The sequence below is a fragment of the Rattus norvegicus genome, chromosome 11 (assembly GCF_036323735.1).
Source record: "Rattus norvegicus strain BN/NHsdMcwi chromosome 11, GRCr8, whole genome shotgun sequence".
Classification (NCBI taxonomy): domain Eukaryota; kingdom Metazoa; phylum Chordata; class Mammalia; order Rodentia; family Muridae; genus Rattus; species Rattus norvegicus.
Window position 1 is genome coordinate 40,065,362 of NC_086029.1, and position 20,150 is coordinate 40,085,511.

The 20,150-nt window shown below is 44.0% G+C and overlaps 1 protein-coding gene across 3 annotated transcripts; it reads left to right on the forward strand.

Annotated features, from left to right (window-relative positions):
* The first annotated feature begins 5,655 nt into the window (after window positions 1-5,655).
* Window positions 5,656-18,102, forward strand: N6amt1 (N-6 adenine-specific DNA methyltransferase 1). Of its 3 annotated transcripts, none has more exons than NM_001191592.1 (6): window positions 5,656-5,803; window positions 7,628-7,714; window positions 8,671-8,761; window positions 13,205-13,288; window positions 16,319-16,460; window positions 17,735-18,102. In NM_001191592.1, the coding sequence occupies exons 1-6, from the start codon at window positions 5,670-5,672 to the stop codon at window positions 17,839-17,841; spliced, it is 645 nt and encodes a 214-aa protein (NP_001178521.1). In that variant the 5' UTR covers window positions 5,656-5,669; the 3' UTR covers window positions 17,842-18,102. The 3 variants fall into 3 exon arrangements, with proteins under 3 accessions (NP_001178521.1, XP_038944153.1, XP_038944154.1); XM_039088225.2 differs by having other exon boundaries at window positions 5,773-5,892; window positions 17,735-17,886; XM_039088226.2 differs by lacking the exon at window positions 5,656-5,803 and adding an exon at window positions 5,846-5,956 and having other exon boundaries at window positions 17,735-17,886.
* Window positions 18,103-20,150: the final 2,048 nt, after the last annotated feature.

The window sequence follows — 20,150 nt, forward strand, 5'->3', positions numbered from 1 at the left end:
TAGGTCTTTAGTCCAATTTAAGAGATCTATTAAATTTAGAGTTGGTTACTGCTAAAGTATGTGTGTCACTAATACACCCTTAAGGTTATCAAATTTGCATATTTTTCAATCCGGTTCATCTTTAGTGTTAACTTTAAGAGTTCTCTTGTACATTTTGCCTAGCAGGTCTTTATCAGGACACGTCTTTGAAAATCTTCCAATCTGTGTCATAGTGTTTTGAATATTATGATCAAATGACTTTGCAAAGGCAAAAGCTACTTCAAAAAAAATCATTTGATGTTATAACTGAACTTCAACAAGCGTGCACACACACACACACACACACACACACAACCCAAAAAAACCAAAACCCAAAACACCCTGGGCTAGAGTGATGACTCAGTGGTTAAGAACACTGACTGCTCTTCCAGGGGACCTGAGTTCAACTCCCAGCAACCACATGGTGACTCACAACCATCTGTAATGGGATCTGATGCCCTCTTCTGGTGTGTCTGAAGACAACAACAGTGTACTCACATAAATAAAATCAATCCATCTTTTTTTTAAGCCCTAATTTAAATCTCATATGATTTCAGTACTAAACTTAAGCAGAGTTAACTGGAGTGCCTACAGTTCCCTTCTATTAAGAGAGGAAATTTTGTTAGCCTTGGGGCCACTCCTTCATATCATAAATGGAGCTGACTGCAACTTGTGATTTCTTTTAAAATACAAGCCAGGCTAAGGTGGGACAAGAACTATTTCTTATCAGAAAACAGAGCGGGTTTATGTCATGCTTAAATAGTCTTGGACCAAAGCCTTCCTTGGATTAGAAATAAACCTTACTGTAACTTGCTATTGAGCGCTGATGCCTCTGAGAAAACTTAATTCTAACTACAGAGAGAAGGTGCAAGCAGTAACCATAGTTAATGGATGACTGGTACATGATTTTAATACCATATCACCAAAAACCATGACCAGTGATAGAACCAAATACTCTCATCATAATCGATTTTACACCTCTTGGAAACATAGTGTGACCACAACGAAACAGAAAACGCAGGAATCAACCGTGTTGGTGGCTCTCTGTACTCATGGAACCCATTTCTAGTTAAAACTAAAAGGAATTTGTTACAGGATAGCCAAGCTTTGAGGACAGCCAGCTTCGAGATGTTCAAAGATCAGCTTTGGGGTGAGCTTCCCAGAGTACGTCTTAAAACTACACTGCACAACTGAGCTTCTGGCCTACTCATGGTCAGAAAACTGTGGAGTCAAGAAGCCACTACCTACTACATGGAATTGATAGTTCCATGCCAGGCCATCCAAGTCACCCCTTCTACAGCCACAGAATGCAGGAACTATGCCTTGTCCACACACCCGAGGAGCTGACGATTTCACATGGCGCTTGCAGGAAAACCAACTCTGCTTGCCAGCAAAATAGCAGAGTCAACACAAGTCCACCTGTACCCCAGGGTTCTGCTCATGTGGTCCCACCTGTACCCCAGGGTTCTGCTCATGTGGTCCCACCTGTATCCCAGGGTTCTGTTCATGTGGCTGTAAGGGACCTCTGAGACCTAAGTCACCTCTACAACCAGAGCCTTAGTGGAATACAAAGTAAGTTTTAAGGTTTCCAGTCTCAGTAATTTCAGGAGGCACAATAAGGGGAAAATAAACACACCAAACGAGGTAAAACTGTCTCACCCTCAAGGAGAAGAGAGAAGCAAGGATGGGACTGTCAAAGGAAAGCTTAGACAAGGCTTCAGAACTCCAAATGTGGACCCTGTGGACATAGATAGGCATTGGAGAAAGTCCCAAAACAACCAGAGCAGTCACCAGAGTGACTGAGCCCATCAGTATCAAATCTGTTAGAAGCCTGACCCCCAGCTCTCCAGCCTAGAAGCACTGAGCTAGGGGACCATGCTGAAAGAATAGGAAACTATACTCTGAAAAGCTTGAAAAGCTTTCAAGACTCCTTCTGAAATCTTCAAAAAGAGCTGTGCAGGGATGTAGCTCAGTACTACAGAACTTACCTAGCATGCACAAGGCCCTGAATTTGATCCCCAGCACCAAGTAAGTAGGGTATGGTGGGATAAACCTACAATCCCAACATCCAGCAGGCAAAGGCAGAAGAAGCAAAAGTTCAAGGTCATCCTAAGCAACATAGCAAGCTTGGGGTCTGTCTGGGCTACGTGAGACCCTCTCTCAGAAATAATAAAAATAGGGGCGGAAATGTAATTTGGGGGTAAAATGTGTACATATCATGTCTGAAGACCTAGGTTCAATACCCAGGATCAAAAACATTAAAAAACAAAAAACCAAGGACAGCCAGTCATGGTGGCACATGCCTTTAATCACAGTACTCGGGAGGCAGAAGGCAGAAGCAGGGGGCTCTCTGTGTGTTAGCTAGACCGGCCAAGGCTACAGAGTGACACCCTATCATCCCTCCCCTGCAGAAAAGGGGAAGTAAGGACAAAAGAACATACAAGCACAAAGGAAGAAATTCCCTAAACGGACAGATGAACCCAAGCTTAACCTCAATCAGCAGTCCAACCAAATCGGTCTAAGACAAATGTCTAATATTAGATCAACTCATATACCTGCCACCAAGAGATGTTAGGAGTATAAACAAGTATGGTTAGTTTGGAGCGAGATGGGGAAGTATCCAGAAAAAAACTGAAATGTATGTGCACTAACAGATCTCACACCAGGAACTGTGTACCACGGTGGAAGAAAATTAAGGAAGTTATTCTCAAGAATTGCAACAGACAAAGCTGGAGAAAAGTCAACATTCATACATATAAAAAAATAGGTCTTCCAAGGAAAAATTGAGAGAGCACAGCCATTTCATTTTATCTCTTGTTTTCAGAGATATTTTAAGGATGTATGTGAAAATAACAGTAACAAATTCTTGTAGCACATGGCACTTTAAAAAAAGAGATCTCTGTATTATTTTTAGATGTTTGTGCGTATGTGTGCATGTATGCTGCCATGCCCCTGGAGGTCAGAGGACTGTAAGATAGGTTTTCTCCTTCCACTTTGTGAGTTTCAGGGACCTGATTGTGTGCTCAGGCTTGGCAGCACCTGCCTTTTACCTGCAGAGCCTTCTTTTTTTTTTTTTTTTTTTAATTGGATTTTTTTATTTACATTTCAAATGTTATCCCCTTTCCCGGTTTCCTGTCCATAAACTCCCTATCCTTCCCTCCTTCCCCCTTCTTCTATGACCATGTTCCCCCACCCATCCACCCATCCCTTCCCACCTCCCCGCCCTGACATTCCCCTGCACTGGAGGATCCAGCCTTGGCAGGACCAAGAGCTTCTCCTCCCATTGGTGCCCAACAAGGCCATCCTGCAGAGCCTTCTGGCCACCTTCAATTCTGTATTTGTGGATGCTAGCAGAGGACAGAAGATTTAACTCCCAGGAACTGGAGTCGCCATGTCTGGGAGCCGCCTGCTGGGGGTACCAGGAACCAAATTCTGGTCCTCTGAGAGTTGAGGTTCTTAATTGCAGAACCATCTTTCCAGCCACCAACATTTTTTAAAGATTGTGATTTTATGTATGTTATGAATGTATGTTACTTTTGCCTGTGTGTGTGTGTGTGTGTGTGTGTGTGTGTGTGTGTGTGTGTTCAGTGACACTTAGGCAGAAAGAGCAATGGTTCCCTGGAGCTTGTAGGGAGTTGTGAGCCACCAAAGGTGCAGGGAACCCAACTTTTGTCTTCTCCAAGTGCAGAACAAGGCCTCACTGAGCGCTTCTCTAGTCCTCCAAACTACAGCCTCTTTGCTTTGCTTTGTTGTTCTTCGAGGCTGAAGTTCTCTGTGTAAACCTGGCTGTTCTGGAACTCTCTTTGTAGAACAGGCCTGCCTCTGCCTCCTGAGTGCTGAGATGAAAGGCGTGCACCATTTCTACCCAGCCCAAACTGTAATTTTTAATTTTTTTTATTTTTTATATTTATTTTTTTAAATGATTTATTTATTTATTTCATGTATGTGAGTACACTGTTGCTGTCTTCAGACACACTAGAAGAGGGCATCGATCCCTTTACAGATAATTGTGAGCCACCATGTGGTTGCTGGGAATTGAACTCAGGACCTCTTGAAGAGCAGTTAGTTCTCTTAACCTCTGAGCCATCTCTCCAGCCCCATTTTTTATATTTATTAACTTGAGTATTTCTTATTTACATTTTGATTGTCATTCCCCTTCCCGGTTTCCTAGCCAACATCACCCTAACCCCTCCCCCTCCCCTTCTATAAGGATGTTCCCCTCCCCATCCTCCCCCCATTACCACCCTCCCCCAACAATCCCGTTCACTGGGGGTTCAGTCTTAGCAGGACCAAGGGCTTCCCCTTCCACTGGTGCTCTTACTAGGATATTCATTGCTACCTATGAAGTCAGAGTCCAGGGTCAGTCCATGTATAGTCTTTGGGTAGTGGCTTAGTCCCTGGAAGCTCTGGTTGCTTGGCATTGTTGTTCATATGGGGTCTCGAGCCCCTTCAGCTCTTCTAAGTCCTTTCTCTGATTCCTTCAATGGGGGTCCCGTTCTCAGTTCAGTGGTTTGCTGCTGGCATTTGCCTATTTATTTGCTGTATTCTGGGTGTGCCTCTCAGGAAAGATCTACATCCAGTTCCTGTCTGCCTGCACTTCTTTGCTTCATCCATCTTATCTAGTTTGGTGGGCCACATGTGGGGCAGGCTCTGAATGGGTGTTCCTTCTGCCTCTGTTCTAAACTTTGCCTCCCTATTCCCTGCCAAGGGTATTCTTGTTCCCCTTTTAAAGGAGTGAAGCATCCTCATTTTGGTCATCTTTCTTGAGTTTCATGTGTTCTGTGCATCTAGGGTAATTCAAGCATTTGGGCTAATAGTCACTTATCAATGAGTGCAGACCATGTGTGCCAAACTATAATTTTAATGAATGAAAATGACCAAAATAAATTTTATACATGCATAAAATTGCCAAATACAAAATAAAACTTAAAAGTCATAATCTAAGCTGGGCATGGTGGCACACGCCTTTAGTATCAGCACTCTGTGGAGGTTCACTGTTAGTTCCTGGCCCATCCAGTCTACATAGTGAGTTTCAAGACAGCCAGGGCTACAGAGTGAGACTCTTGTGTAACAAAATCAAGCAAAGAAAAGTAGTCATAATCTTACAGATGGATATTTACAACTCAGCTGTCTTTTTAAAAAAAAAAACTGTAAATTTTAGTAAACACTGTATTTGCAAGTCCTTGCAAGTTAAAAAAAAATGGAATAAACTTTCCAAATGTCATTAGAATAAAAATGCAGTCATCCTAGTACAAAATAACCGAGGATGCTCAGTAGTAGGGTAGCCGAAAAGAGTAAACACAAAATGTTCATTAGTTGAAAACGGATGCTAGGGGCGGGAGAGATGTCTCAGGGGTTAAGAACACTGACTGCTCTTCCAAAGGTCCTGAGTTCAATTCCCAGCAACCACACAGTGGCTCACAACCATCTGTAATGGAATCTGATGCCCTCTTCTGGGTATCAGAAGACAGCTATAGTATACTTATATAGATAAAATAAAAAAAGAAAATGAATGTGAGTTTTGCTTAAAAGTTCCAGATAGGCCCACAAGCATTGCACTCCAAACTCCACCCAGTGTCAGACAAAAGCGCATGCGCAGCAAGCCTGACGCGTGCGTACTCAACGCCCGCCCGTAAGAGCGGAAGGGGAAGATGGCGGCGCCGAGTGTCCCCACGCCGTTGTACGGGCACGTGGGTCGTGGAGCCTTCAGCGACGTGTACGAGCCAGCGGAGGACACGTTCCTGTTACTGGACGCGCTCGAGGCGGCAGCAGCAGAGCTAGCAGGGTGCGAGGAGGGTGCGCGCCTCAGCGGTAGAGAGCGGGGTGTCCTAGAGGCGGAAGCCGGAACTTGCCGCCCTCCTCCGGAAGTGATGGGTCGGTCCACTTTCTGGTGATTGACAGCAGAGCAGGATAAAGGAGGAGTTCCCCGCGGGCGGGGGTGAGAGCATCGCTCTGGTCTCCCTCCGGGTTCGTGATCACCCTGCCCTGTTAATCCGAAGAATGTAAACCGGCCTCTGAGGAGCCGCCGGAGTTTATCGACCAGAAACAGGCTGGTCCAAAACTTTGCTGCTTTTCAACTTTAATTTTTTTAGTGAATATGTAAAACTCGCGTAGGGTTATTTGAACGCCTTAGTCCATGAATAACATCCTCTGGCAACAGAAGGGCACAAATGATAAAGTAGTGAACTATAAAACCCACCCAACCTGTTGAAGGAACAGCCTTTAGCCGTCTGAGCTCTTAAAGTGTTATTGCAACTGAGAAACTGGATTTTTTTTAAAATTGAACTGTTAGAAATTTAGTTTGGATGTTAGAACCATTAGGAAAGATTTAAATAGTTACATAACAGCCTCCAGTAGGATTTTCACTAGCGTGATTTGTTGAAGTATTGGCCATAACTTTTATTGACAAAAATAGTAAATGCCTACATGTTAACTTTTCAGAGAAAAGAATTTGAGTTGAGAGCAGGCAAGACGGCTCAGCTGGTAAAAGCAATTGCTCTCTAGCCCGCAGGCCTGAGTTTTAGCCTCAAACTACTACAGGTTGTACTTGGAAGTTCACTTACAATGCTGAAGACCGTTCTGCCCCCCCCCCCCCCCCGACACACAAAGGAAGCCTAATAAAACATTTTGCCAAAAGAATTTTGGGTCATTTATTTAATGGTCAAGATTCCAACTAGGTTTCTCCAGAACGAAATAGCTATGATGTTTATTTACATTGTCACATTTTTTTCCACCTATAAAATGCTCTTAACCCCAGTGTTTCTTCATAGATGGTGGAACATTTACTGAAATACCTTGTGGTGCACAGGATTGTAACTTGAATGCTCTGAATAGCTCAGAAAGATTTACAACCTCAAACTGCATCTCAGGGTATGCTGTAATAGAGCTGACCTTGTTACAAAGCCTGGGAATTCTAATTATTTATGAGACTGTAGTGGTTAGTTCCAAAAAGAAGACACCTGGTAAGATTCGCAAACTTTACTGTGACCCACAAGTGGCTTGTGGGTCACATAGACATGTGGCTGATTCTGAAGGTAAAAATATTGTAACTCCCTTTTTTTAAAGGTAAAACTACTATAGCTCCTTCTTGAATGGTTGTTTGAAAAGTTAAGTGCCAGAAAAACCTTGTGTCGTCAGCCCAATGAGTCGTGGAAATTAAGTAGTGCTTTTGATGCATGGACGGTGATCCTGGAGATAAATTTATTGAAAAGTCATATAAAAATTTTTAAGTTTAGAAAGCTAAGATTATAGGCCTTCTAAGATCAGACACTGAGGTATTTGCCCAATATAGTATTCCAGTCGAGAAAGGTCTTTGTTCTTCACGTATCTAAGTAGGTGGAAGGCTTTTACCAAACCCTAGGATATGCTGCTGGGTTTATTCAAGTACTTCAATGTAAGTACTTTACACACCTAAACTATTATTAGCAGGTTTGGGCTAAGCAACAACAAGCACCAAGTGGTTGCCAGAAATGTTAAATTTCCTCATATTCCCACGTATTTTCCAGAGAATGGTGGTGCTACAGAAGTATATCATACAGCATGGGAGTTATCTTCCAGGAAGAATATCTTCATAGGAAGGGACTAAATAATTCGTCTTTTTCCTTGTTAGAGTGGAACTATGCCTGGAAGTAGGAGCAGGATCTGGGGTGGTGTCTGCATTCCTAGCCTCCATGATAGGTCCTCAGGCCTTGTACATGTGAGTATGTGACATTCATCCACCCTTCCTGGGTCCCTAGGACCACAGCAGCTCAAGTCAAATGTTTTAAATAGGCAATATGTCTCTGATAGTGTTCTGGTAAGGACTCGGGTCACAAATTATGCCTGCCCCCAGGTATAGGCTCCTGTTCCCTCCTTCATGCCACAGGATTTTAGAAGCACACAACTTTATGTTATCTGTACTTTGAATCGTTCTCAGGTAAACAGTTTGACTATTAAAATAGGTGCAAAGTTGAATGTCCTTGCAGAGAGCTTGAAAATACAAAAGCTAGGGGGAAATACCAGAAGATGTTGCCACACACAGAACAGATATGTTTCTTTCAGCTCGCTATCTCCTGTGTGTCTTGTGTAGTGCTTTCCTGTCAGTGATTTCCCTCAGTTCTTATTTGCTGGATGCTTAAGCCATACAGCTTAATGGCTTAAAGGGAAACAAACCCCCTACAGATGAGGGGAAACAGGTTTACAAACCCCTTCAGATGAGGGGAAACAGGTTTACAAACCCCTTCAGATGAGGGGAAACAGGTTTACAAACCCCTACAGATGAGGGGAAACAGGTTTACAAACCCCCTACAGATGAGGGGAAACAGGTTTACAAACCCCTTCAGATGAGGGGAAACAGGTTTACAAACCCCCTACAGATGAGGGGAAACAGGTTTACAAACCCCCTACAGATGAGGGGAAACAGGTTTACAAACCCCTTCAGATGAGGGGAAACAGGTTTACAAACCCCCTACAGATGAGGGGAAACAGGTTTTCTAGCAGTGTTTGTCATCACAGTAACAAGCTTCTGTTCCCTCTTTCTTTGCCATTAGGAAACATTCTCCTTTGATTTCCTACACCATGTTAGAATTAGCGAATCTTCTCAGCAGGAATCTGCTGCTGCACTGTCTGCTTCTGTATGCCCTCCTGACCTTTTTTCTCCTCCGGTGTTTATAGGTGCACCGATATCAACCCCAAGGCAGCTGCATGTACCTTGGAAACAGCGCGCTGTAACAGAGTCCACCTTCAGCCAGTAATTACAGATTTGGTGAGCTTTAATCCTCGTTCAGTAGCAATTGATTTCAATTAATTTTGTCAGATTGGTTTCGGTGGAAATAAACTTTAGAAATTAACTTCTGTTTTGTTTGTATGGGACAAAATGTCATGTAGCCCAGGCTAGCCTCAAACTTAGTATACAGCCACACATGAGCTTGAACTCTCATTTTTGTTTGTTTTTATTTTTAATTAATTTTTTCTTTTATTTTTAAGATTATAATATAATTTGATAATTTCCCTCTTCCCTTTCCTTCCTCCAGATTCTCCCACATAACCCTGCTTGCTGTCTTTCAAATTCATGGCCTCTGTTCTTCATTAATTGTTTCTTCATTAATTAATATGTATATATACATATATTACATATACATACATATATTACATATACATACATGTGTATGTATATTCATAACCAGAACGTGCTCAGTCTGTATAATGTATGCTTTCAAACCTGACCATTTGATACTAGGTAAATGTTGGACTTATAGGTTGACCACATGTAACTCTGTATCCAGTTCCTACTGGCTTAAACCTAAAAACCATTCTGCACAGCTAGCACAGGAACTCAGATGACATCACACATTTTTTCTCAGCTCTGAGTTTCCCTCTCGAGGTTGGACATCCTCATGTAACAAAATGTTTGCATCTCTGTGTCTTTATTAGCAACTCCCCATGGAAAGAAGTGTCCCCCGCAGTATTCTTAGGATTAGAACCACGTGGGTCCTGTGTCCCAGGCAGGCATTTGAAGAGTGACTTTGACCTGGGTCATAGTGCTTCAACTCCACCCCAAAGCTACCTACCCAAGCTTGAGTTAAGTGTGAGAGGAGATAGAATATCCCTGTCTTAGTTACTTTTCTATTGCTATGAAGTGGAGGGCTTGAGGGGAGAAAGAAGGAGGGAGAGACAGAAAGTGGGGGCGGGGCAGGACATAACTAGACCTGGCCTGGGTTTTTAAAACCTCAAAGTCTAAAAGACCCACCTTTTCCAAGGCCATGAGTGTGTGGTGCCAGTCCAATTCAAACCACCACAGTCCCATCAAAAGCCAAGGAGATATAAGCAGAGACAGGGGAATGAGCACGAGTCCTGCGGAAAAGCAAAATGATTGACAGCTTTAGACTGGCTGCAGGATATTCATTTCTTTATTGAGACGGTTCTCACTGTATCCCAGTCCTGTCTTTGAACTTTCCATGTAGTTGTAGATGATGTCAGTTCTAGCTTCTTCCGTCTCTACCTCGTTAGAGGAGCCTACACAACCCCCACTCCACTGTTTTATTGTTTTATCAAAAGGTGTGTGTGTGTGTGTGTGTGTGTGTGTGTGTGTGTGTGTGTGTGTGTCTACATCACATCTCTCCAGGGCCCACCAAGGTCAGAAGAGGGTATTGGATCCCCTGGGACTGGAGTTACAGATGGGTGTTAGCCACGGTATTGGAACTAAGAATTGAACCTTGGTCCTCTGCAAGAGCAGCCAGTGCTCTGAATTGCTGAGCCATCTCTCCAGCCCTTCATTATTTTAAGAAATTCAGATTAGATCTTGTGAGTTTCAGTTGTTACAGTAGTTTAAGGGTATTAGTAGGACTTGAGTGGTGTTAGATTTGCAGGATACTTTGAGTTACAACAGTGACATGTTATTCATAAACAGAAATCCTAATAGCATGCAGCAGGTGGACCCTAAAAACAATGCTGTCTGTGGGTGTGTAGGGAATATAAAAGTCTCAGAAAATCTAGGGTAGCTTTGGACTCTCTTTTGGTTACGGATGACTTTGAACTACTGATCCTGCCTTCATCTCCCAGGTTCTGGGGTTCCTGACATGCACCCTCACACCCAGCTTTCTGTGCTTGTAGACCAGTATTGTTCTTGCCCTGATAAAGGCAGGCAGCTTCCCGAGAAGTTCACATTTACAAAGGGTTTTGCATCTCAGGATTAAGCCCAAGAGACAAGAAATTCTTTTCACAGTGCTAAGAACGAGAGTGTTCTCAGGCCACTCACATGCATGTTGATGCATGGTGATGCATGGCGATGCATGGTGATACATGTGATGTAGAACCGCCTGCTTCCTAGTAGTCTATAAAAAATATTACGGGGCTGGGGATTTAGCTCAGTGGTAGAGCGCTTACCTAGGAAGCGCAAGGCCCTGGGTTCGGTCCCCAGCTCCGAAAAAAAGAACCAAAAAAAAAAAAAAATATTACATCTATTTTTGGTGGAACGGTAAAACCAGATAGAATAAACCCAAACTGTTTGAAATAGATATGGAAGCTGGTGTCTTTGAAAACTCCAGTGTTAATAAAATTATGTCTAGGATTATAGCCTGGCTCTCCTGTCCAGCTCCAGAAGCTACACAGTAGCTCAGGGATGGGACTGGAGGTTCTGCATGCTAGAGTTAACTCCTCAGTAGTTAAAGGGGGCGCTGAACTAAACTTTGACCTGGCAAAGCAAGAAACAAGAGGCAGGCTTAGCAGATTTACAGCCTTTTTACCTTCAAAATACAGGGATTGTTACAGCTGTCATAGAAGACAAACCCACTCCGTAGCTGAGATTACATGTTTAAAAAGTAGCAACCAGCTGGGGTAGGCTGGCCCACTCCTATAACCCAGTACTCAAGAGTGTAAGATGGGTTTACGGCTACCCTGGGCTACATAGTGTGACTTCTTTCTCAAAGTCAGAAAGGTACAGTTGTCATCGTCCTTCATTTTTAGCTGTACAGTCTTTTAAAGTACATATTACGTGTTCCATTCCACCATTAAAACATACCAAACACGTTTTACCCTTTACAAACTCGCTGGCCTCGGCTTGTCTGAGCTGCGTGGTACTAAGGCCTGTTCAGGTGTCCGCTCTGTGAAGCTGACAGCCCTCCTCCGTCTTCTCTCCATTGTCCTGTGTCTCCATCACCTATTGGCAGAGTCTGTTCTCCCTCTTGCTGTGCTTCATGCAAGAAAAGCAGACATTCCGACCCGCATTTAACATAAGGGCCTGCACAGTGTCCCATTGGGAATAAAGGTCCTGTGTTTTGCTGCATGAATACATCGAACATTACCGGGGCCTCTTTCGTGTGTTTCTCAACTGTCAGAGATGTTAAGGCAGGGAACTGACTAGGCCTGACTAGAGATGCCTGTAGCGGTAAACTTAAAAGGCGCATCACCATCCCGTGCCAGTGCCAGCACCGCAGGGCCACACGGCATCTGCGGGCATTTTCATCTCAGTCAGCAAAGCAGCTCATTCTCCATTGAGCTCTGCCTCTGGCCACTCTCTGAGCTCGGCAGCAGCCGCCCTCTTGCAACTCTCTTGCTGCAGACTCTGCTCACATTCTCAGCATTCGTCCCCTGTGGTTACAGTCACAACTTCCAATAACCCATTAAATCAAAACTCAATAAGCTTTTAATTTAGCAATCCGATTTATATCTTAAATTCTCATTCCACAAAACATCCACACAATAAAGTCACAACCAGTTGATAATGATATAAACTGCCCACCTAGATAAGACAAATTGTTCTATAAAATTCCATCCCTTATGAAATACTCATAACTACCTGTGGCCCCTTAAGGCCAGACAGATCTGGGTCGTCCTTCTCCTCCCTCTTGGTTCTTCTTTCTTCTTTCTCTTCTCCCTCCCTTCCAAACTCTCTGCCCGCCTTTATTTTTCACTGCCCAGCCACAGGCCTTGCCTTCTCTTGTGCCCACCCTCACCTGCACATAGATAGCAATCCACAGATGTCTTTACTGGACGGTCAGTCCTCGGTTACTTTTTATTTAACTCTGTGGATGTTAGGGTGCCTGTTTTAATATTTTGTCCCTTTTCTTTTTGCAAAATTCAGCTCACAGTTATTACTAGATAGCTGGATAGGATAAAGTACTAGGAATTATGAAGCAAAATTTTCTTATCCAGCATTTCTGGAAAATTGTATTTCAGAGTTCTTTTAGGAAACTTAATTTCTTTATGGAATTGAAAACACTTTCAAAACTCGCACTCCCATGCACTCGTGCATGTGTGAAGACACACACTCACACACATTCACACATACACAACATTCACACACACACACATTCACACACATGTTCATACACACATTCACACACACACACATACACACACACAAATATCACTTCTTAATTGTGTTGTTCAGGTTAGCAGACATAGCTGTATAGCTCTTCACAGATCTACAGGGAATATAGTCTACACAATCAGAACTCACTTGTTCTCACACCATCTTCTAAAGCTTAACCCAGAATGGAGATGTGTCTGCTGCTGAGTAGAAGCCACAATCAATATGTTCGCTCTCACCTTAGACAGTGTTCATATAAACTGCATCTGCATGAAGAAAATTGAAACACTTCCGTCTGTAAGCCCTTCCCCTCGTGATAACGCGAGAGAGTAACTATAAAGACTTACTCATTACTGAAATCAGGACCCATTCTTAAACTGCAATGTTGCTTGTCCTCAGGTCCAAGGCTTGCTGCCCAGATTGAAGGGGAAAGTAGACCTGCTGGTGTTCAACCCCCCTTACGTCGTGACTCCGCCTGAAGAGGTGAGACCCACAGCAGAACTTTGGCTTTCTTTCCAGCCGCTTGATGAGACGGAGTGAGCTTCTTCTGACTTCGGTCACTGCCTCCAGCAGTACTCCTCTGACTGTTCAGAGGGTGTCAGTCACCCGTGCTGTGAGTGCTGCAGAAGGGAAATACTGCACAGGTGCAAAGTGTGACAGAACTAGTCAGAGCTCTCACCCAGACCAGGCCAGGCGGTTAAACAAATCCATCACCCGAAATAACAGATCTGTAAAGCACGTTTTAAAAATACTTGTAGTCAATTAAAAGTATTCACCAATAATTTACTTCTCAAAGTCTGGGGTTTCATCCCTTAAAGTGATCAGAAATTGAAGGTGTGGGACCAGTTCTAATCTTCCATTGGGAACAATAGAAATACATTATTGAAGACTCTCCACAGTGAGGAGTAAGCCCTATCAGCACGCCCCCAGAAGGTGAAGGAACACAGTTCAGTAACAGCTGAGCACTAGCTTCTCTTTGATTGTGCCTGCTGTATGCTTTGGAGATTATTCTCTGGCAAAGCTGATAAATACTTTGTTCACCTCCACTCCAAGATGAAGGCGGCCATGTCTCTTCTGACTGCCCTCACTGTTGTGCTGAGGTTATAACTGAGGAGCCAAAATAAGTCACAGCACCGTCGTGTCTGGTACTCTGTTCACAGCTCCTATACTAAAACATCACAGGGTGGGTCATTAATATCTGTATCAATCACAGGCTGGAGACGGAGGAGACATCTCAGAGCGTGTGGCTCTGGCAAAGGCCTTTCTGCTGTGTTAGGACAGGGACATCACACACTGAGAGTGAGGGTGCTTGTCCTGAACCTAATCCCCGGGATCCATACTGTAGAGGTCCTCTGAGCGCATGTACACCCACACAATACACACAGTAAGTCAATGAATTTTTAAGAAGGTTTCAGTCCAGTCATTCCAGTCCTTAAGATCTAATTTTAGAAACCATTCAGTAGCTGGCTGTGGTGATGAGGGTCTTTAATCCCCCAGCACTCAAGAGTAAAGGCAGGCAGATCTGAGCTCCAGGCCAGCCAGGGCTAGACAGGGAGAGCCTACCTCCAAACAAACACAAACCCTTCAGTACTAGGACAAAAGCTGAAATGGATGAAAGTTTATGTTTTCCTATGTGTAATGACCATGCGAGCCTGTGCACAGCAGGAGGGATTAATTCATGGTCTTGGTTTCAGTTCACACTGAGAAAACCAGGGAGTGAAGAAACAGCCCTGAGAACATGGTGGCCCACTTGGGGTCTCCGTGTATTTCTAGTTGCAGCACTAAGCTCCAGAGCCTTACATCTGCAGGGATACACTGGAGGACCAAGTGTAGGCAGTGCAGGAGATCCGGGGTCTGAATTCCCAGAGCTGAATGATTGGAGACGATGAAGACACAGCACAGGTCCAGCAAGATGGTTATGGATGGCATCTAGAAGACATATAAGAATGTCACATTCAGAAACACGAGTCAAGTGCTGTGGGTTGTACCTGTGGTCTCTAAGGAACCAAGATGGACCCATTAGATGGCCCAGGGAGCAAGCAAACAAGCAGACGGCCACTAACACTTACCTGACTCCTCCTGAAATGCAACCCTCTCTTCTTTGGCCTCAGGGTTGGGCTCATGCCAGGCATTGCTGAAGTCATCTCAGTATCAGCAGATAAATGGGGCTCAATAGCCTGGAGTCTGATCGCAGGAAGCCCTATACATTGTGCAGCAGCGAGAGAGAGGCCTGATAGGGACTGACCCAAAGCTCACACCTGCTGAAAGGATGGAGTAACACAGAGAGCCAAACAGGAGCAGCTCACCCAGAATTAAAGCAGAGGGGTCAGGAAAGGGAGTCCCCAGAATGCTGACACAAATGTGGAATTAATGATCTAGTGTGATTGTGGAGATACTGAGTGGATGATAGGTCTGAGAATAATCCAAATTAGATTCAGAGAAAAATAAACAAATGTCAAACACCAGCTAAATAAGATATACTTCTTCAGTAAGGTCCTGGACCAACATAAGGAATGAATTCGAGCTACTGCAGAGGAAGTGAACCTTCCTTGAGAGTTGATTGACAGGGCTGGGGAGATGGGTAATGGATGAGATGCTTGTGAAAGTGAGGACTGAAGGTGGTATCCTCTGAACCCATGTAGAAGTCACGCAACAGCACATGCCTGTGACCCCAACAGACCTGAGGCATGATAGGAAGCCCACATGACAGCTAGCCTGATATATACAGTAGTGGACAGGAGAGGCCCCCACCTCTGACAAGGTGCAAGGCAAGGATTGTGTCTGACCTGCATGTGCCCCGCCTCCCGACACACACACATACATACATGTTACACATACTACCATGTGCACACTCACAAAATAAAGGCAAGGAAGAAAGTTGAACAACCCTGAAACATGATTGAAAACAAAGTTGCTGAAGATAGGGGAGAGGCAGACCTGAGAAAACCTGCCCTTGTAAGTAAGTATATGTACTTTTTTGTTCTGAAATTACAGAATTTGATTGTAAAGGTATTACTTTAAACCAGGAAACATATTGACTAAAAATTAAAAAACAAAGTCAAAAATACGTAAAGGCCACAGCAAAAATCGGAAAACAGTTGTGTCCGCATTGAACCTAATTTTCATTGATTTCTTCAGAATATTCTGGTGGTACCAAGTGAACCAGGGCCCCACAAATGCCAGATGAGCTCTGACACTCAATTGTATCCTGTCCCTTGAGTGTTTGACACAGGGTCTCACCACGTAGCTCAGGTTGGCCTTGAAATCACAATCAGTCTTCTCCAGCCTTTAGTACAAAGATCGCAGGTGCGCCTAGCCACCCAGAATGCTGTTTTATTTGTTGGATAATTATATGCCCTCTCATAGCATAAGGACATCAGGACTTTGGCAGAATGATGTTCAGAAGCCAAGGTACATTCGTTTGAAAATGTGTACTTGTTTGGTGATATTTTATGCCATTAAGAGGGTACTCTCATTGAAGCCTGAATCCAATGTCTCTGTGATTGCTGACAGGTAGGAAGCCACGGAATAGAAGCAGCTTGGGCTGGTGGAAGAAACGGCCGGGAAGTCATGGACAGGTTCTTCCCACTGGCCTCACAACTTCTCTCCCCAAGAGGGCTGTTCTACTTAGTTACCATAAAAGAAAACAATCCAGGTAATTGAGGAAAAAAGAGCTTCTTGATATTCACTTGCTGACGACAAACGTCGGGGACTAACTTAGAAAGTAGGCTGGGCTGTAGAGCAAGTTAATTGCTGACATGTTGAGAGAGGAGAAACACTTCTAAGAGGTAAAATGTGTATGTTTTAAGACCCGTCGTCTTTGTGGGACGAGTAGTTTCACTCGTTCATAAACTAACATTCAGATACAATCGCTGACACCTAACACTTGCCCCTCAGCATGGGTCCCATCTCATGCAACAGGTCTTAAATTCCAGCAATAATGATGATATAATAATAAAATAATAATAATAATAATAGAAGAAGAAAGAGAAGGTGGTCACTGCAGTAATGTCTACAACTTGCAGGCCGGCCACTGTTGAGGTCCCAGGGTTCATAGCTGGATAGTGCTGATTGCTTCCCCACCCTCAACCCCGCTGTACAGGAGCCTAAGGACAGAAGAAAGCCTTGTAACCGTAGTTACAGATGGTTGTGAGTTAGCACGCGGGTACTGGGACATGAACCCAGCTCCTTTGCAAGAGCCAGAAGTGCTCTTATCTCTTGGGCCTCTGGTTTTATTTTCAAAAGAAGAGAATTCGGGGTTGGGGATTTAGCTCAGTGGTAGAGCGCTTGCCTAGGAAGCGCAAGGCCCTGGGTTCGGTCCCCAGCTCCGAAAAAAAGAACCAAAAAAAAAAAAAAAAAAAAAAAAAAGAAGAAGAAGAAGAAGAAGAGAATTCATTTATACTCTGGGCACTGTCAGGATTCAGTTTGTCCAGATTTCCATTGACCTTCCCCATAAAGCATATATGGGAGAGATTGGCACCAACCAGCTAAAACATGATCGCCTGTTATGGTAACAAGGTTAAATAATGACTCTGTGTAGTTGGAAGTGGGCTACACTACAAACTAGGCACTTAAGTCTGTCAGAATCCTCAGACCGTCTTTTTTTTTTTTGGTTCTTTTTTTCGGAGCTGGGGACCAAACCCAGGGCCTTGTGCTTCCTAGGTAAGCGCTCTACCACTGAGCTAAATCCCCAGCCTGAATCCTTGTTTTTTTTTTTTTTTTTTTTTTTTTTTTTTTTTTTGGTTCCCTCAGACCGTCTTAAAGCTGTGTCCCACCTCTCCTAGGTCCAAGCTTGAGTTAACAAACACGTGCCTGCTCTACGCTGTTTAATCAGAGGAATTTAATGCACTTATCATCCTACTAAATTGCTCAGTGATCATGCATATCACCAAATGTTTAATTGAATTCTACTTTTATTTGTCATTTTAGAGGAAATCTTTAAAATAATGAAGACAAGAGGACTACAAGGAACCACGGCACTTTGCAGGCAAGCAGGCCAAGAAACCCTGTCAGTCCTCAGGTTCAGCAAGTCCTGAAAGCCCCTGAAGTAAATAAACTAGCTACCGGTTGCTGAACACTCAGTAGGTTTGAGACTGATGCCATTCCCTGGCCAAGAAGTTTTACCAAAATTTGTCATTTAAAGAAAAAGTGGATCCAAGTGGTAGTGGCATAGGCACTCAGGAGACAGAGGCAGGGGGTCTCTAAGTTCAAGGCCTGGTCTACAGAGTGAATTCCAGGACCCTCAGGGCTACACAGAGAAACCAAAACCAAACGACGAACGGAAAGGAAAAGAAAAAGAAAAAAAGCGAGGGCTGGATAGACAGATGGCTCAGAGACTGAGCCACTGACCCCTAATACAGAGGACTGGGGCTCTGTTCTCAGTACCCACAAGGTAGTTCACAAGGGCTCCTGCCCTGTTCTGACCTCCAAGGATACCAGGCACACACCTGGCATACATACATAGTGCAGGCAAAATACCCATACACAAAAACCAAATAAACCTAAGAAAAAGGCCATTTTGTTTTCAGTTTTTCTGTACATGTGCAAGTAAATGTGTATATTTATAACCATATTTTATATATTTATATCTGAAGGCATGTTTGATTTCACCTTAGCTATAATAGCAAAGCAATATAAGTACCCTAAATGTCCACCAGAAAGGACGCCGGGTAAAATCTACCCATTCCCCTGAACATAGCCGTGAAACAAGTTACTGTGTGAGTCCCAAAAGGGGCTTTTTGGTGACGAGTTACAACTGAGTGCGAAGACACTGCAGCTGAGCTTCTTCCCACACATGCTGTCTTGAAAAGCCAGGCAAAGCAGTGTACTGAGGTGTGTATATAACAGAGTTTTGGGAGATAAACTGCAGGAATAAAAGAACTTCACTCTTCATGGCAGCATTTCTCTTACACAGTGGTGATATTAGAATGCCAGTGGCTTTTCATGATCAATATGACAAAAACTCTTCTCTGAACGACACAACATCACTCGCTGATTGCTACCAGGGCTTCATCAGGAGGGTCTTTTTTCCTCCAGTTATTCCTGAAGGCCCACCAGAGGCTAGTGAGTCATCCAAAGAGTCCAGCCTCCTATGGAGGTAACCTTAGATGCTAATTTGCAAGGATTTTGACCACCTTCCCTCTCTTTTAGGGTGGCTGTTAGTGCACTGCCTATGTCCCAATGAATAACCCTGTATGCCTGAACTCAGAGTTAAAGATGTGTGTGTGTGTGTGTGTGTGTGTGTGTGTGTGTGTGTGTGTGTGTGTGTGTGAATATATGCCGCATATGGGCCAGTACCTCAAGAGTACAAGAAAAGGTGTCAGATGCTCTACAGGTGGTTGTGAGCCACCCAACACAAGTGTTGGAAACCAAATTCAGGTTTCTCAGAACAGTAAGTGCTTTTAACCAATGAGCTATCTCTGCAGCTCTGTCTGTATAATTTCAAAAATAAGGCATGAAGTTGCAAAGGAGAAGAGAGGAAGGTGATGGGGGAATGTGATCAAGATACACTGTGTACATAAATTAAATTTTCAAATAATAAAATCGGTAAGAATTCCCAGTTCACGATAGAGCTAACCAGGGTCAGGGTCAGTTGGTGCTCAATATTCTGTATTGAGATGTGGCACGATACAGTATCAGGCCAAGGGCTGTCACTCAAAGCAGGAACAGCTGTGATATTAGCAGGGCCTTGTTCCAGAATCCAAAGGGCCTACAACTGCAGATTTCCATAGGGCCCGCCAGATGCCCTGTATGGAATCCTTACCTGCCACCACAACCTCCAGCACCAACCACTGGATTTGCTCGGCCAAATGGCCAGAGTACCAGAACAGCTTACACAACAACCTGAACGTGGGTATGGAAGTGACGGGCTGTAGGTGAGACCTGACGGATTCAGGAACGCTTGTTTCCAACCTACAGTCTTGCCTCGGTCCTATGGAAATGCTGCCAATGTGCCAGAGTTGGGGAGTGGCCAATTAGGTGAAAACCTGTTGGCTTTCAAAAGCAACATCGGTGGACTCTCCAAAGGGAAACTATACCACTGAACTGTCTAGAACGGATTTCACCTTGCCTGCAACCTACATTAGGTACAGCTTCATTCCTGGCCGTCAAAACCAGCCTCCTGAACAAGAGCAGAAGACATTATAGCACAGCAATTAGCCTTGTCTCTGTCAGTCTGTCCCAAATCCTGTGGGGACAGGGACAGCAGTGTGGGCTCAGCTAGCTGAATACCAACTATATAGTCTATATGTTAAGAGGACAGGGACTCTCAAGAAGCCTGCGTCTTCCCTTAGCCTGCCTTCTTTTGGGGTACATTCTGCTTACCACACTGCCGTGGAGAGAAACA

Excerpts from the sequence above, each read along its gene's own strand:
- N6amt1 (NM_001191592.1), top strand. The coding sequence starts at position 5,670 with ATGGCGGCGCCGAGTGTCCCCACGCCGTTGTACGGGCACGTGGGTCGT. Across the intron at positions 5,804-7,627 it reads GCAGCAGCAGAGCTAGCAGG|AGTGGAACTATGCCTGGAAG; the intron begins GTGCGAGGAGGG and ends TTTCCTTGTTAG. Across the intron at positions 7,715-8,670 it reads GGTCCTCAGGCCTTGTACAT|GTGCACCGATATCAACCCCA; the intron begins GTGAGTATGTGA and ends CGGTGTTTATAG.